General features: G+C 41.5%; 1 protein-coding gene across 2 annotated transcripts in view; it reads left to right on the top strand.

Annotated features, from left to right (window-relative positions):
• The window catches only part of DNAJB6 (DnaJ heat shock protein family (Hsp40) member B6), a 308,250-nt gene extending 294,746 nt beyond the window's left edge, over nt 1-13,504 (top strand). For both annotated transcript variants that reach the window (XM_033931602.1, XM_033931601.1), the window contains one exon: nt 12,244-13,504. In XM_033931602.1, coding sequence (XP_033787493.1) covers nt 12,244-12,326 — 83 coding nt within the window. In that variant the 3' untranslated portion in view covers nt 12,327-13,504. The remainder of the gene's footprint in view (nt 1-12,243) is intronic.
• The last annotated feature ends 5,323 nt before the right edge of the window (nt 13,505-18,827 follow it).

Here is an 18,827-nt window from a genome sequence, read left to right as displayed (position 1 = left end):
TTCCTGACCAACCCATACCCTATTGTTGGAGGTTGGATTTAGTTCTTACTTCTGACAAACGGTATGACAGATAGTCTGGATGTTCAGCCCATTCAGATATGGATCACCTCTGCATTGTCTGTTCTCCACTAAACAAGCTCTTGGTGTCATCTTCCACAGGTCCATACCCAGTGTCTTCTGCAGAAAGTATATCTACTGCTGCAGACCAATGAAATAGAATATGTTCCAGTATAAGGCCAGTATAAGAACTGGGGATTCTGCTACATGTATTTCCTCATCCCAAAGTAGTTGGGGAGACCAATTCCATTTTAGACCGCAAGGTCCTCAAGTTGTTTATTCTCAAAGTTCAGTATGAACAATTTCCCCTTTATTCTTCTCTACTTGACCAAAAGGACTAGCTCTATTCACTAGATCTCGAGGATACTTACATACAATTCCAATTCATCTCAACTGCAGGCAATACTTTTGTCTTACCCTGTGGAACAAAGTCCTCCCATTTGAATTTTCTTTGGCTTCTAGCTGCAACAGCCCATCTGCAGAAGCAAGGCCTCTGATGTTTCTGTGCCTCAACAAATGTCTTCTACTGGCCTCATGTTGGTTGTAGCCATCTTTCTGAAGGAGAAGACATTGGATCGTCTTAAATCACTTGGCTTTCTCATCAATTTCCACAAATCAACACTTTGGCCTTCAAAGATGATCTCTTTTATGGGAACTCTTCAGGACACAGACCACGTGAAACATTTTCTTCCACAAGACAGACAGGATATCCTAATACAGTCTGTCCAAGTTAATATCACTCTGTCTGAACCTATTTTACAATGTCTGGCCACATAACTTCTACAGTGCATGTGTTGCTTGACTCAAAAAGAGAAAATAATTCACAGTGGGATCTTAAGTTTCAGTGGAATCTGTCCTGTTTGCATTGTACATCAGTATGGACATTATACCAGCAAGAACAATGGACTATTAGTGACTATTGGGAGATAAGTACATTTTTTCTCCATTTTGCTTTCAAAAGCTTTGATTCATTATATGTATTTTCAGCCATTGAAGGAGGACATATATAATTTTTTGAGAGTTGAACCTCACCGTAGCAATTTTATTGCACATAATATATTGGAGAGATTACAATTGATATTAAATTAAATTTTCTGTTGTTTTGTACAGTTTATTTGCACAATCACCATGGTTCCAGGGATGTTACACTCTTGAATAACCCTGCTGGGTTATACTTTCTTCAGCTCAATATTACAGGTTTCTCCTGATCTTGAGTTGTGTCAACTGAGGACTCATCACAATATTTGAATCATCTTTAAGGTTTCAGTTGTGCTCTCCCAATACACTTTTTGGTTATAGGAGAAATTTCAGTAGTATCTATAGCTTTTTCCTTATTAGTGGGTTAGTTTTTTGTCTAAATTGTTTTCATTCTCCAACATTTGCCTGTCTGCTTTACTATGAACCACGTTGCAGTTGTGCAATGTAGAAACCAATACACTCAAAGGTGTTTCCATTTTACCTCAGGAACACTGTTGCTACATACCGCAAATGCTTGTTACAAAGGCTGGGAAAAACATCTTAGTATGTGATTCACTCAGGAGTTTGGTAAAAATATGAGAAACTCTTTCACATCAGTCATCAGGAATTAAGGGTGGTTGGTACTGTCCTCTATTTAAGTACTAATTCGTTTTCACTGGTATCTATCGTTTGCAGTACAGATGGTCAATCAAGCTATAGTGTTCTATGTCAGCAATCTAGGAAGTGTGGGATCACTGATTATGTTGAGAGGTCGCACAAAGTTGTATTAGCTTGTCAAATCGCCTATCCAGAAGTCTTCTGTTCTATGGGACCTCAATGTCATTCTTTCCTCTTTGTGAAACTATTGTTTCAGCTCATGGAACATATGTGTTGCCATATTGGGACAGACTGAAATTCCATCAAAGCCAGGATATTGTTTCTGACTGTGGCCAATCCAGATTACAAGTACCTGGCAAGATCCAAAAAAATAAAACAAATTTTATGCTGCTTATCCTAGAAATAAGCCTGGATTTTCCAAAGTCAAGTTTCAAGTTTATTCATGGCTTGATATACCGACCATCACATGTATCTGGGCGGTTTACAATATTACGAATTAAAAAGGTTTAATATAAGTAGGTAAAATAAAATAATATGGGGTAAACCTAAAAATATGACAATTGAGACTGATTAGAAACAAGAGGATTTTTGGGGGGATAGGAAAGTATTAATTACAATGATAAATAAAAGTAAAAGGGGAGGTTAGAGGGAGTCCATCTTACTAATGAACTATGAACTTTTAGGAAATTATTCAAACTTTTTAAAAACCCTATTAAGCTAACTGCTTTTACCACATTCTCTGTCAATGAATTCCAGAGTTTAATTACTTATTGAGTGAAAAAAATATTTTCTCCAGTTTATTCTAAATTTACTACTTAGAAATTTCATTGTATGTCCTAGTCCTAGTATTTTTAGAAAGGGTAAGCAAATGATTCACATCTAACTGTTCCACTCTACTCAGTATTTTGTAGACCTCTATCAAATCCCCCCCTCAGCCATCTCTTAGATCCTTTTCCTGGGTGATGACTCCCAATGTGCATCATAGCTATAGTTTGGGTTCCTCTTTCCTACATGCACTTACATTAAATGCCATCTACCATTTGGATGCCCATTTTCTCAGTACTGTAAGGTCCACTTGCAATTTTCCACAATCCTTTTGTGATTTAACAACTTCCCAAACTGAAATTAGATATCTGCCAATTTGTATGAAGAACCAACAGAATCCATTTTGATTTGATTCAGGCAGAGTTACTGTCAAGCAGACAATCAATTATCAAAGCTGTGGGTACATATGATTCAGTACTTATGAGTAGGTTCACATCATTGGCAGCCATAGATAGATAATTTTATGTCCACCAACCAAAGAACCTCAGCTTAAGGGTTGAGGTACAGTGATATGAAAAATGTTTTCCCTTCTCCTGATTTCTCCTGTTATCATATATATGTCACATAGAATGGTTTCTGATCTTTAAACAAAATGTAATATTAGACAAAGGTAACCCAAGTAAACACATAACACAATTTCTAAATTATAACTTTATTTAATTAAGGAACAAAGGAGCCCTTTTACTAAGCTACACTAGGCGCTAACATGCTCCTAACTCAAAGACATCCTGCGGTAGCTCCCAAATTAGCAAGTAGTAATCAGCACTCTAAGAAGGTTGTTCTTTTTTGAGGGGACATGTAGTGGCGGAGAATAGGTGTTTCTGCACTAAACAGTGCCATCCACATTAGTGCACGCTAACTGGTTAGCACAGGAATATTGAATAAGCCCTTTCCATCTATAAATTGGAAAGTTCTCATGCGGTAATATTTTTTAATGACCACGTGTTAATGAAAAATTAGCATACGGACATTAATACACGTAAATAGAAAATTGGCTCTTTTATAACTAAAGTAAAAATGGCCTTAATGTGCTGAAAAAAACCCGTGTAGGAACACACTGAGGTCTCTTTTTATTGTAGCTTAGTACAATCATATTACCCATGTGGAAAAGTAACTGCCCCCTTACTAACCACTTGATCATATTCAGTTGATAATTACATTCAGCTGACTGAGCACATCCAGACTTGTTTATAGCCAGCCTTGGTGAATCTAAGCCACTATATATTGAATCTTACCATGAAAGTGAAGTAGTCGGTACAAAAAGAGACAAGAAGACAAATTGTTGAAATAGATCAATTTGGAGAGGGCTAAAGAGCCATTTTCCAGGAGTGACTAGCTTGCCAAAATTACTCCAAGGGTGCAGTGACAACTCATCTGAAGTCACAAAACTTCACAGAAGGACATCTACAGAACTACAGGCCTCTCTAGCCTTAGCTAAGGTCAATGTTCATGATTCCAGAATAAGAAAGAGACTGGACATAATGGGTAACATCAATGCTCATCTTACATTTTCAGAAACACACCTGGTTGATCCTCAAGCATTTTTGGGATCAAAAGTGGAGCTCTTTGGACAACACAGGTCTCATTTTTGTCTGGTGTAAAGTAAATACAGCATTCCATGGTAAGAATATCATACTAACAGTGAAACATGGTGGTGGTATTGTAATGGTGTGGGATGCTTTGCTGCTGCAGGATCTTGAAAACGTGCCTTTATTGAAGGAACCACGAATTCTACACTCCTCCAGAAAATTCTTGAGGAGAATGTCTGGCTATCCATGAGCTAAAGTTTGAGCATAACTGGGTTATACAGCAAGACAATGGTCCATAACACAAAAGCAAATCTACATTTGAATGGCTGAGAAGAAACAAATTAAAGTTTTAGATTGGCCTAGTCAAAGTCCTGAATTGAGTCCAATAAAGATACTGTGGCAGGACCTAATAAAAGGAGTTCATGCATGAAAACCAAAGAATGTCTGAATTGAAGCAGTTGAGGAACCTTAGCTCACTTTTGTGTAACAACAATATGAAAGACTGGTGATCAAGTTATAGGAAGCATTTGGTTGCAATCATTGCTGCTAAAGGTGATACATCTCATTAAAATTAGGAGCAGTTATTTTTTCACATGGCTGCTTGTGGGTGTTGGATAACTTTGTTTTTTATATTTTTTTTAAAGATCAGAAACCATTCAGTGTGACATACGCAATAATAGGAGAAATCAGTAAAGGGGCAAAAACTTTCATAACACCAGTATCGAGGCAGATCCTATGTCACGGTTTCTGTAGATATCATCAAGAAGGGACACAAGAACTGTCTCCATTCTGTCCCCAGATCTGAAGCCAGATTGGCATGGGTCTAGCTAGTTGCTATCATTTGGTCAGTCATTGAGTTGAACACGGACCATCCTATAAATTTTGCCAGGAAACAGATGTTAGAAAGTGGTCAGTAGTTTTTGAGCTTTTTGTGGTCAAGGGAGCTCTCTTTCAATAGGTGACATATCATTTCTCTTTGTGTTTTTGACAACTGTTCCTTCACAACAGCGAAGTTAGCATTTTAGTGATAACTTTGCTTACTGGTTGTACTATTTTTGCAGGGCAGGGGACAAGAGGGCAGGTTGTGGGCCATAGTCTATGTCTAGTTGAAGAATTTCATTACATTACATTACTGACTTCTATTCCGCCCATACCTTGCAGTTCTGGGCGGATTACAAAAGAAACAACTGGACATTTCCAGGAGAATTACAATTTAGGGTTTTGGATTACAGATAAGATGACTGGGAAACTACAATTTAGGGTAATGTATACAGAAAAGATGACTGGACTATTCCAGTAGATTTAAAATTTGGGGAGCTGATTGCATGCAGTTTTAGGGCGGATTACAAAAGAGACTTATTGGGCATTTCCAGGAAAATTGCAATTTGGGGTTATGGATTACAAAAAGGTGGCTGGACAATTCCAGTAAATTGACATGGTTGAGACTTTGAGGAGAAAGAATAACAGGAGAGGAAGAAAGGTTTGAGGGGGAATTTACACGGAAGGGGAAGACCAGGGTTAGAGTTAAGACATCTGGATAAATTTTTTGAATAGCAGGGTTTTGATTTCTTTTCGGAAGGATTTGAAGTTGCTCGTTATCAGCAGGTTGGAGATGGTATGGTCAAGTTTCACTGCTTGTGTTGCTAGTAGATTGTCAAACATCTTCTTTGCGCTGAGTGCCTTTGAGTGGGGGGAACGTAAAAGGGGTCTGGGTTCTCCTTTGTCTAGTAGTGAGGTTTTGATTCAGGCGGTTGTTTAGGTAAGTGGGGGCTGTGCCATTTCAGGAGGAAAGATTTCTCTTTTTTAAAGTAAATATGTTTTTGGGACTTGCATTGAAGGTGATATTGGTGTTGTATTTGAGATAATTTGCTCAAACAGATTTAAAAACTGGAAAATAAACATGAAAAACTAATTTTCTCGAATTTGTTATTATTGAAATTGTATTTTTCTCAAGAGATGTACTCAAGTTGATTAACTAGTGATTGGTTCTATAACACTTTTAATCAAAAGGTAAGAATCATGAAATGACAGCACCATTTCAGATAAAAGGTATAAATTCTTATGCTGCTAGTGAGAAGAAACTCCATGATAGCTTTGGTGGCAAAATTCTTTCAAGTATTATATAGCTGTATATATGCTAATGCATCTCTTACCTAATCAACAGTTTCACCTTCAGTATCCTTATGTATTCAGAACCGCTCAATTTCAGTTCTTATTTTCAAGGAGTGCATGATGTGACAGTAATGATTAGATGCTATAAAGCACACATTTATATACAAAAACCAAAGAATTATTGGGCATGATTATGCTGAATATAAAGACAGCAAGCATCACAAGCCTGAATTGTTTTAATTCATGCTTTTACCTATTTTCTTCTGTAAAATCAGAACACAATTATCTTTAAATATGTTATATACAGCAGTCACAAGTATTGTTAGCTGATTGCTTTTAAGAAAATAACTCCATCCTGGATCATTGGCCTATATAAGTTCTTGTGTTCTCTTTTTGCATTTGGGCCCTGATTCTATAAATGGCGCCTAACTTCTAGGCGCTGTTGAGCGCAATTGATATATTCATGCCTAGCGGTGCCTAAGCGATCTTAGGCACCAGTAGGCATTGAAACCTTAGACTCATTTCCATTTAGGCCAGGTTTTCTTGGCCTGCATGACTGCGCCTAAGTTAGGCACCTACTGGCATCTAAGTCAAACCACATCCCAAATCCACCCTGAATCCACCCCTAACCATACCTACTTGCTGGTAGGTGCCTCAGAATTCTTGCCTACCTTGAAATGGTAGACGCCTACCGAGTTAGGCACCTACCAGCTAATCAATTTTTTAATGGCCTTTTCAATTAACGGTGCTGATTAAGAAAATTAAGTTAGGTACTTAGATCTGTTAAGTGCGCCAATCTAGGCACTTATTGTCAGGCATCGTTTATAGAATCTGCATCTTGATGGCACTTTGTGCACTTTTCTAAATCTTGAATGATGTCTTCAAGGGATAGGTGCTCCAAATTGTACCTCATATTCTAAAGGCACTCCAAAGAGGGCTTTATTCTATGGACAGATTAAATCTCTGTCCCATTAACAGTTCTTCTTTAATCTACCTCTCATCACCACTTTCCATCACCATTATCCGTTTGGTGTCCACCAACATGTGCTTGATTCTAATGCCTGACCTGGCAAACCTTTTGCAGCACATTGACTGATACCCCAATCTTATTCCTGATGAGTTAGGATGTCCTTATATTAAAAGTCTGTCTAATATGATATATCGTGGTAGCTTGCTAGGGATTTGTGCTTTTCTCTTATTATTGGAAAATGACTTTTTACTTCAGATTAGGTGGTTTATTGGAACCAGTATCTTCAGGATTAAATATTTCTTTACATTGGTGTGATATACCGGTTTAATTTAAGGCTGAAGAATGAGAGATATAATTCACAATATTTCTATAAAAGAAGAAGTGCTATTGATAAGTAATTTCAATTTGCTGGACTTTCATCCTGGTGTGATGTCGTCTAGAAGTAGTAAAATCCTGCATTCCCTATAGGGAGAACTGGTGCTCACAAATGGGGAGAGTAGTTCTGATGTGTAGTAGATGGTATCTTGCATCAAATGATCACTAGACGGTGTGGTTCGGTATTAGGACATGGGTAGAATCAATCAAAAGTTAGCATTCGAGACCAGGAAAACTTTGTCAAGATGGGAAAGAACAACAACTGTGGCAAAACTGAAGAGATTTTTTAATTGCTATTAATCACTTTGGGTCCCTTTTATTAAGTTGCGCTAGAGGTTTTAAGTGCGGGTAAGTGTGGTAAATGCTCTGACGCTCATTGAATTCCTATGAGCGTTGGAACACTTCCCTCGCTGGCGCATGCTAAAAACCTCTAGCAACTTGATAAAGGTGTGTGTGTGGTGGGGGGTGTTGTTAGTAAACTAAAGAAAAAGAGGCCACTATGGTTTCTGAAGCTACACAAGATCCCAGACAGAGAAATACAAGCAACAACTGGAGAAACTGGTCAAGTTGTAAAGAAAAGCACAGTTACTTACCATAACAGGTGTTATCCAGGGACAGCAGATAGATATTCTCAAACATGGGTGATGTCACTGACAGAGCCCCGGTATGGACATTTTAAAAGTGTATTGCCACTTTAAGTCTTTAGAAAGTTTGTGATAGCCCGCACCGCACATGCGCGAGTGCCTTCCTGCCCTACGTAGGCGCCCGGTCCCTCAGTTCAGATAAGCCAGCTAAGAAGCCAAACGGGAAGTGGGTGGGTTGTGAGAATATCTGCCTGCTGTCTCTGGATAACACCTGTTACGGTAAGTAACATAGTGCTTAAAGTCACATATCTGGTGGTAAAACACAATAGTCTGGCAAGCAGATTAAGCAGGGTGATGCAACCACACAACTGGTCTCTCAGTATGGGCATAGCCTGCAAACTCTTCCAAGAGTGGAGTGCCCTCTTGGTTGATCTTTTTGCCATTCATTTCCCAATTAGGAGGAGTATCTTCTGTATGTGCATCCTCCAATTCCTCTAATAGGGAAGACTGCTGAAACTTAGACAGGACAAGGGAACCAAGATCCTCATTTCACCTTTTTGACCATGACAGATTTGGTTCCCTCTTCTTCTGAAGTTGTCTCCTGAAGAACCTTGGAGATTGAGTGTTTTCTGACCCTCATCATGCAGAACAAGGGGTCTCTTGCACCCCAACTTCCAATCCCTGGCCCTCACAGCATGGATGTTGAAAGCATAGAATTTGCATCCTTTTGACTGGGTTCCAGGAAAGACTCCACTAAAAGAGGTTACTGTTTCAAATAGAAGAGGTTTGCTATGTGGTGTGAAGGCAAGCTCCTTTCACTTGCACTATACAAAACTGCTCAAGTGCGTTCTAAACTTCTCTGAGTCTGGGCTGAAGAACAACTCTGTAAGGGTTCATCTCAGTGCAATTAGTGCTTACCATTACTAAGTAGAAGGTAAGCTCATCTCTGTACAGTCTCTAGTTGTTTGTTTTGTGCGAGGATTGCTTCTGACAAAGCCTCCCTATAAAACATCTGACAGTGTCATTGGTCCTCAACGTCATTCTTACCCAACTGATGAAAGCTCTGTTTGAGCCACTTGATTCCTATCATCTGACCTGAAAGGTCTTGTTTTTTTGATGGCAGTCACTTTTGCTAACAAAGTCAGTTAGCTGCAGGCCCTGGTTGCTGATCCTCCTTACACAAAGTTTCATCATAACAATAGTTTGCATGCAACCTAAATTGCTTCCTAAGGTGGTGTTTTGAGTTCCATCTTAATCACTAAATTGTCCTGCCAACATTTTCCCCCAAATCTCATGCCAATCCTGGCAAAAGCGAACTGCACACCTTGAACTGTAAGCGAGCCTTAGCTTTCTATCTGGAGCAGACTAAAGCTCATAGTTCATCCAGATATTTGTTTCTTTGGACCCAAAAAGGTTGGGGGCAGCCATAGGTAAGTGCAGACTGTATCTCTTTACTTATACCCAGGCTGGGCTGAATTTTTAGGATCATGTCATTTTCCAAAATGTCGAGGCCAAGGCTGCATTAGTAGGCTACTTGAGGTCAGCTGCCATTGAAGAGATTTGCAAAGCAGCAACATTGTCTTCAGTCCACGCATTCATGTCTCACTACTGTTTTGAGCAGAATATCCAATGGTCACAAGTTCTGTAGAATTTGTTTGGAGTCTAGAATCCAGCTCTACCCTATTAGGCCCATTCTTTTCTGTTCTAGGCTGCACCTTCACAACAGGGCTCTTAGTATTATTGGTTGTTAGTGGTCTTGCTGCTGCAAGACCCAATTGACCGTTATTTATTGTTTTCAGTGATCCCTGTAATTAGGGATTCCCAAATATGAGAACTATAGTCCTGCTTGTCCTTGGAGAAAACAAAGTTGCTCACCTGTAGCAAGTGTTCTCTGAGGACAGCAGGACATAAGTTCTCATATACTCTCCTACCTCCAATAGCAGATATATTCTCTATGCTTTTTTTTTTTTATTCAACTGAGGGTCCCATGCGAATCAGACCGGTGTGAAGGCACGAGTTCATGCACAGTAAGGCCTGCTAAAAGCTTCCAGCACTAGGCACTGGGCAGCATTTGCACTAGGGCTTCAGTGGTGATATCACCCACATGTGAGAACCTATGTCCCACTTCCCTCAGAGAACACCTGCTACAAATGAGCAACCACAGTGATGTCAATTGATAAACAGTATTTGTATTATAGCTATAAATGGAAAAGCTGTATCATCTTAGTCTATTATATGGCACTTTAAATTGTCTAAATAAGTTCTGGAACTTAATACTAGATCAGCCTTTTAATAGTGGGGTTTTAAAACTTGTTAAAAATTCCTGCTCTGAGCATTGCAGAAAGCTGTATTTCACTAGCAGATGGGTTGGTAAGTAGGTGGGCTGTGAGTGTGGTATTGCATGGATAGTAGCTGTAGATATGAGGTAATACCAATATGCACGCACACCCCTTCCCTACCCTGTACCTCTTTTAATTTCCCCAGCATGATCAGCAACTCACTGTCACCAACTCACTGTCAGTGTCGGCTCTCCCTCTGATGTCACTTCCTAGGTGCAGGACCCAGAAGTGACATCAGAGGGAGAGCCGACGCTGGCACAAACAGTAGGTTGGAGTGTTGCTCACGCCAGCAAACAGACAGAGACGTGGTGGGGAGGAAGCGAAGGCGCCTGCGTGGAGGAGGAGTGGGAAGGAGTGGACAGGAGGAGGAATGACAGCGCCGTCACCAAGATGGCGCCCAGGGCAAACTGCCCCCCCTTAACTATGCCACTGGGTCTGAGTGTGAAGATGTTGCTGTGAGTGCATGGAGATATGTGTGGCATGACTGAGTGCAGAGAGGTATTAGGGGCATGTCTGTAAATTCAGGGTACTTGGGCGGGGGAGGGGAAGAGTGGCAATTATTCTGTATTCATTTATATAAAAGTGAAGTGAGGTAAATATGTGTGTGAGATCATCACACAGTAGACTGCCTGGGGGTATCTGTGGGGTGTAGTTGGGGGGGGGGGGGGAGAAGGTATAGAATGTGTGGGTATTTTCCCTTCTTACACTGTCCCCTCACTCCCTTTCTTTCACCTATTGCACTTGCTCCCTCCTGCCCTCCAAACTTCCTGTCACCTTCAGCCCAGTTTGTGGACTCTTTAGCCCCACACTACTGGCACAGTGATTGCTATGCTGCTGTTGAGAAGCTGTTGCCAGGAAATTGCCTCTTCTGACTGGGGAGAGGGGAGTTGGGTCCATGCCAGCAAGCTGATTACTGTGCTCCCAACACTGTGCGTTTTCTTTTGCTTTTGCTGCTGTTACCACCACCCTCGATTGTCTTTGGGTGACAGGGCCTCACCTCTTGTCCACCCTACTGTTTCCTGTGCCTTCTCAGCATTACTGTTTGCATAGGTTTAAGCATGCTCCAACAAACCTATATACTCAGATAAATGGATAAGTACAGACCCTCTCCGATTTGTGCATCCATAATGCATCTAAAATATTAAGGAAGTAAATTAAAGAGCCTGTTCTGATTATTATGTAACTAGCTAATTGGCAGCAGCGCAGAAGAGGTTAGAGAGCCGTGTTGCTCGAAGGTTAGTCTAAATTGGGGTTTCTCACTCAGGTCCATTACATTTTCAGGACATCCACAGTAAATATATATGCACGAGACTGGCACTTGCTACCTTCCCTGTATGCAAATCCCTCTCCTACATTTTCATTGTAGACTTTGGGAAAACTCGATTGGGCAGAGAAGGCAGAGCCCCAACCTGAGAATTTAATCCGGTACTGTGCATTCAAATGCATAGCAGTACTACAAAGTTGCTAGGCCAGTTTCTTGGTTGTTTAATGTCCTTGCATTTTTTTAATACATTTTCAAACTTCAAAGATGTAAATCATTTCTTTAGCCTTTCTTGCTGCATTGAGTTCTAGTAACCTTGTTTCCAGAGAACACTGGTTTTGATCACAATATTGGACCAGCATAAGAATTATTCACAGGAAGAACCTCCATGGTCTAGAAAACTCGGGCACTTCACTGAATAATTCTTAATAAAAGGTGCTTTAACCTGCAAAGACTCTTGCTTTAGTTGCAGATTGCTGATATACTATTCTGTTCAGTGAATATATATATTGAAAAGACAGACTGAGACTGTTTTAAAAATGTGAGAGATTGTGTATGCTTTGTGAATGGACCCAGTTACTTGATGAGCAGTGTTTTACAAGCCTTGTTTCCTTAGGATATAAAGATGGTGGCAAGAGGAGGAAACAGAAGCAGAGAGAGGAACAGAAGAAGAAGAAGTCAACTAAAGCCAATTACTAAACTGAACTTGTCCAGTTTCAGTACCGTAGCATTGCATTGCATTACACAGATAAAACATTGTGAGCACAGATTTGTTTTGGGTGTAAACACGGACTGAGCTTCTAGAGGGCAAATTAATAGCTCATAGTTTAAGGTGCATTCATGTGGTTGTCACTGTGCCCCACTCTAATGACAGAATGCACCTCAATATTGAAGGAGATATGGAGAGCCATTCAAGTTTTCCTTCGGGTTTGCTGAAAGCTAGTGTAGGACTTTCCTCTGGCATGCAATGGACCGTTTGGGTTTATTGAAATGCAAAGACCCTTTATGCATCTACCTTTTGCTTTTGTTCTGGCTTCTAATCAAGAACAGCATCCTTATCGCATTTTGTGTTATAACCTTTATTTATCATAAATGGCAAATGCTATCTTCTGGTTAGAAGCCACCAAAATGAATTTGATCACCTATTAATATTTGTACCTTTATTATGCATGGTAGCACCTAGTTAGTTACTCTGAATATGAAGACACTTCCATTTCTGCTGCTTTTGTTATTGAAATCCTAAAGTTCTGTGTTGACTAATAATTGTAATGCCGTATCACAGAGCATTTTTAGATTTGTGAATTAGATTTTAGGTTGTTTGAGAGATCTCAGATGCTTCTTTGCATACCTTGACTGTTGATTCTAATATACCCTTATGCAATGGTTAGAGATCAGTTTAAATAACTGGCATAAGCAATTTGTGTCAGTGTTGTATTACCTTGTGTTGAGCTGCATCATCTTAATCTTAAACATGGCATGAAAGCTGATAATGATATCTCCTGTAATCCGGGGAGGTTGCAAGTTTGTTTTTTGCTGGTCTCACAAGCCTCTCACTTGCATAATGTACTGATTTCCTTAGCATTTTCTTCCTATGACACACCGACTGAAAACATCATCAGAATTCTGCAGCTTTTTGGGTTTTTTTGCCTGTCCCTTTACAAGAAGAATCCCACCCCCCACCCCCTTCAGCTTTTAATGCTTTGATTCCTTAAATTGGTGGTTCTCCTCCCTGTCTAATCTCTTACCAATATGCTAAGGATTATTTTATGCAGCAGCTTGCATTTAGATTTTATAGAATCTGTTTTTGCTGAGATTCACTGCTGCTTGGCATGTTCATGATGCAGCAGATATGAGAATAAAACACAATTCCCTGATGATCTAATGGCTCACTGTATTAATTTGTTATTGGCATTGCTTCATTGGTAGAGCATTATTGATGCTTAGATAATGGCAAAAGTATAATACTGCAGTACCTGTAAACCGATTACTACAAAGTTCTCTCTGTGTCTGGCCTCTACTCCTTATTTCTGTTCATGCAGGGTTACTAGTGTTACTACTGTCTAAAAATAAAGACTATTATGTTTGTCTCTCTTTTGTTATTTAAAGTTAACACACACAAAAAAAGCTAAATCTTCACACTCAAAATGCAAGAATTTTCCAAAGCTGTGTGTGACTGACTGAAAAATTGATAAATACCTTTGCAGATCTGTACGGTATATGGGACTGATTACGGACTTAGATATTTTACTGAGGTGCTTGGTATATTATAACCAAATGACAAAAGATATATATTCCTTGTGTGATATATCCACGGCAGCAGCAATAACAAAACAAGCCGTTAGTACAACAGCAGAAATCTCAGTCAGGCTACTACTAGGGACTTAATAACCGTCTGGAGTAGAGTTGTGGATAAGGATAGGGACAATGGGAAATCTGCAGGAATCTGTGGGGATGGGGATAAAAAAAAATCACGTTATTACCGCAGGTACAGGAGGGATGAATGGAAAGTAAACATGAACGAGAGGAGATGGAGACTAAATTATGTCCCCTTGCACACCTCAACCTCGTGGCCTGGGAATCTCCCTGCCCGCCCAGACCAGCATTACCTCCCTTTTCACCACCTGCTCACCACCTACCTTTAAATTCAGTCTTTGGCTCTACAGGCCAAAGGCAGCCATATAAAAAGGCTGCCTACAGCCTGCACTGGGCTTTTCCCTCTGGCCCACCCCACCCCTTCTGATGGGACCACCTACTTCAGAAAGGGTGGGCCAGTTCAGAGGGAAAAGCCTGGTGCAGGTTGCAGTAGCTTGTCTTTACAACTGTCGCTGGTCTGTGGGGCTGAAGACTGCCTTTAAAGATAGACAGAGGGCGAGGGGGTGATGCTGGACCATGTGGTCCTGTAGGCCAGAGAAGGGGGGGATGGTTGAAGAGCAGTTGTGTTGGGTCTGAGAGGGGCGGAAAGTGATGCCAGACTGTGTGATTGGGTGGGAAGGAATTAAAAAAAACTGAGGCAGGGCCAAGACAGGAGGAAGGGCGAAAATAGGGAGATATGCCCCTGAGGGAGGAAGGAGAGTTGGGCCAGGGGATAGAGAGTTGGACCTGAGGCTGAGGGCATGGAGGGAGAGAGCTGGACCTGGGGGTAGAGGGAGGGAAGGAGTGAGAGAGAGTTGGACATAGGGGTAAGGGGAAGGAGAGAGAGAGTTGGACCTGAGACAGGGGGAGAGAGTTGGACCTGGGGGAAGAAGGAGTGAGTGAGAGCGAGCTGGACTTGCAGGTAAAGGGAGAGAGGGAGGGAGTTGGACCTGGGGTTAGGGGGAATGGAAAGAGAGAGTTGGACTTGTAGATAGAGAGAGGGAGGACATGAATGGACCTGGGGTGGGAAAAAGGAAGACATAAAGAGATTAGATTCTTACCTTGTTATTATCTTTTCTAGTAGAAAGGTATGTCATTCTAGACAGACGGGTAATATCCCAGAGCTCGCGAGTCATGCAGAAGGAATACACTCCAGCTTTTGGATCCCTCCTATTTCACCAAAGGGTTCTGCTGCCCCCTTTAATTTGTTCCAAAGCAGGTGATAGCCCTCTCTAGAAACATCTGTGAAGGAGGAGTATGAGTAAACTCCCTGAAGAATAATTCTGTTGTGCTCTGAAACATAATGGACATATTAAATGCTGCCATTGAACAATTAAAACATGAAAACAAACATGGTAAACATAAACCTTTATGGAGCTCAAATAATACCCCAGAACACTATAGAAAAGTCTATTCTGCATACCCTTAAGATCTGACTGACAACCAAATGTCAGGTTGGATACAAACTTTCTGATTGAGACAGTAAGCAGGCACAGGACACAATGACAGGAGGTCCAGAATGACACACCTATCCACTAGAAAAGATATTAGCAAGGTAAGAACCTACACTTCCCCCTCCCTATTCGCAGTTTCAACATTCGCAGTTTCGATTATTCGTGATTTTTTTTTGGCAGCCCGCATTAAAAAAAAACAGCCCCGGCACTTGGATCGGGGCGAGGAGGGAGGCAATCGGAGGAGGAGGCGAGCAGCCGCCCCAGGAGCACGGACCTTACCTGGTGGTCTAGCAGTGACGCAGGGCAGGAGCGATCTTCCTACACTCCTGCCCCGTGTAGAGCCATGCTGTGAGTTCCTGTGGTCTCATGAGACTACAATGGGAGTTCCTGTTGTAGTCTCGTGAGACCATGGGATCTCACAGCACAGCTCCGCACGTGGCAGGAGTGTAGGAAGATCGCTCATGCCCTGCGTCACCGCTAGACCATCAGGTAAGGTCCGGGGGTGGATCAGAGCCGGCCCAAACGTTATTCACGAATCTTCCCTATTCGCGGGCCAGCTCTGCCCCTATCCCCCACGAATAGGGAGGAAGAAATGTAATCTCTTTTTCTAATGCAATAAGTGTGTCATTCTGGATGGATGGGATGTACAAAAACAGTCCCAGAAATCTAGGGCAAACCAGTGTTAAGATGGCTCTTAACACTGAGGACCAAAGGCGGCATCCTCTGCTGGTATATCCACTCTTTAAAACTTGGAAAATGTATGTAGGGTGGACCAAAGGCATTGCCCTACAAATCTCAGGGGATACCGCCTGAGCTTCTGCCCAGAAGAAGCAATGTTTGTAGTCTAATGTGCTTTTAAGGAAACTAGCGATTGCTTCCCACAAGCAATATATGCTGCCAAAATGGCTCTACTGATCCATTTGGAAATTGTGGCCTTGGAAGTTGACACTTAGCTGGATTTGTCAGCACAAAGAGATGGTCAGGTAGCCTGAACTCATTGGTTTCCTCAAGATACTAGAGAAGCATTCTTCTAATTTCCAACTTCTTCAGAATCCAGTCCTTCTTGGAACCTGTGGACTGGAATGCCGTCAATCTGATTTCCTGATTGACATGGAATGCTAAAACAACCTTCAGCAAAAAAGAGGGGAAGTACATAAAGAAACTCCAGCTTCAATGAATTTAAGGAAAGGTTCTCTGCAAGAAAGGGCCTCACTGAGATAATAGCCACAAGAAAAACATCGAGCAAAACGTTTCCTTCAGTGGCTTACATGGAGCTTGGCTAAGACCCTGCAAAACCACATTAAGGTCCCATTTTACCAGGGGCCTGAGATGCAGTGCTCTCTTTAGAAATTTGGCTATGTGAGGATGAGATGTCAGTGTAGCTCTACGGTCATGAGCCCTAAAACAATACCACTGTAAGTCCCTTGTCAAGGTCAGCCTGAATGAAGGCTAATACCACAAGAACCAGAGCAGAGAAAGTTTCCTCCTTTTCCATAACGCACCAGTCCTGGAAAGTTTTCCATGTCTTAGCATAGGCAGAGACTGTTGATGGCTCTTTGGATCTCAGTAGAGTAGCCATAAGAGCAAAGTAATCTGGCTCTCTATGACTACTGGTCCCTGAGAAAGGAGGTCAGGTTGCACTTGCAGTCTGCATGGCCAATTTGGAGTCATGAGAATTACCTTTCCACTAATGGCTTGTAGATCCTGTGGAGGATTCTATCTATCATGGGCCATGGCAGAAACACGTACTAAAGCTCGTTCTATGACCACGATTGGACCAGAGCATGTAGTCCCATGCTTCTAGGCTCAGACCACCTAGGGCTGAACTGTTGCCATGAGGTTGAACTTTGGGCAACCCCAACAATAAACAATGGTTTGGAAGGCTGATGCAGACAGTGTCCACTCTCACGGATCCAGTATCTGCTGAGGAAATTGGCTTGGACATTGTCTATTTCCACTATGTACGCTGCTGAGAGAGCCTGAAGATGAAGCTCCATCCACTGGAACAGCAAGCGGGCTTCCCGACTGAGCTGGGCACTCATGTTGCCTCCTTGGCAACTGACATAGGTTACCGCAGTAGCATTGTCTGACAAGACTCAGACTGCTTGTCCTTACAGAGTCTTCTGCAGTTTCTGCAAAGCCAGCCATATGGCTCGCAGTTCCAGCCTGTTGATCAACCACTTTCTCTGGGTGGTCAACCAATGTCCCTGAATCGGACAATAATTGCAATGAGCCCCCCATCTGAACAGGCTGGCATCTATAGTCACAGTTACCCAGGAAGCTATCCAGAGGGGTAATCCTCTGGCTAACGACTGAGGAAGGAGCCACCAGTCCATACTGGTCCAGGGAAGGGATATCTGCAGGGAGTCTGATTGAGGTGACGAGCAAAATGACAATGCGCTTTGGAGAGGACACATGTGAGCTTTTGCCAGGGAACCACATTTGTTGTGGCTGCCATTGAACCCAGCACCTGGAGGTAGTTCCATATGGACGGGACTAGCTTAGCTAGCAAGTTTGTTATCTGAGAGAAAGCTTCTGTCTGCATGCCTCTGGAAGATACACACAGCCATCTTCCATGTTGAACAAGATACCAGGTATTCCAGAGACTGTGACAGAGTCAGACAGTTCTTTTGGAATTTCACTATCCAACCCAGATCCTGCAGAACTCGAGCCATGTGAGCCACCACTTGCTCTCCTTCAACGAATGATGGAGTTCTGATCAACCGATCATCTAGGTATGGATGAACTTGTAAGCCCATCATGTGCAGGTGGGCAGCCACTATTACTATCACCTTGGTGAACGTGCGAGGAGCTGTTGCTAGCCCAAAAGAAAGGGCCAAAAATTGGCAATCATTTTCTAATAGTCACTTTTATGTGAAGAGATATATAATTTACTACACTGTGATACTGTGTTTAAACTAGTACCTACTATAATCACAGCTAAACTTACAAAAAAGTTATATTTAATTAAATATTGTGAAAATCTCAGACCCAACACCCGTGACTGGTGATAACACCAAACTGGGGTTCAATGGGGGACCATCATCGTTTTTCACTGTCCCCACAACCATCCACATAAATTATACATGAAAATCCAAGTTAAAAAGACTTATCTGTGGATTGGATGGTATGATCCCAATAATGATCCTCAGCGGTGAATAAATAATCTTGTGTTTATAGTGTGCTAAAAATAACCACTGTTATTCCTCCATAATATGTCCTTGTCCCCCCGACTCGAGTTTCGAGAAAATTCTTCTTCAGGGAAGGACTCTATTTGAACAAACATACAGTGAAGTAGATCAGTGGGGTTATTAATCATACTAAATCTTAAAACCAATATAAACGGGAACCTCTTATTCTATTTATCTACTCAAAGTAAATGTATACCATACTA

Source organism: Geotrypetes seraphini, chromosome 2 (genome assembly GCF_902459505.1).
Source record: "Geotrypetes seraphini chromosome 2, aGeoSer1.1, whole genome shotgun sequence".
In the NCBI taxonomy this organism is placed as follows: domain Eukaryota; kingdom Metazoa; phylum Chordata; class Amphibia; order Gymnophiona; family Dermophiidae; genus Geotrypetes; species Geotrypetes seraphini.
Note: the sequence above shows the minus strand (reverse complement) of the source record. Positions and strands in the feature narration are given on the sequence as shown.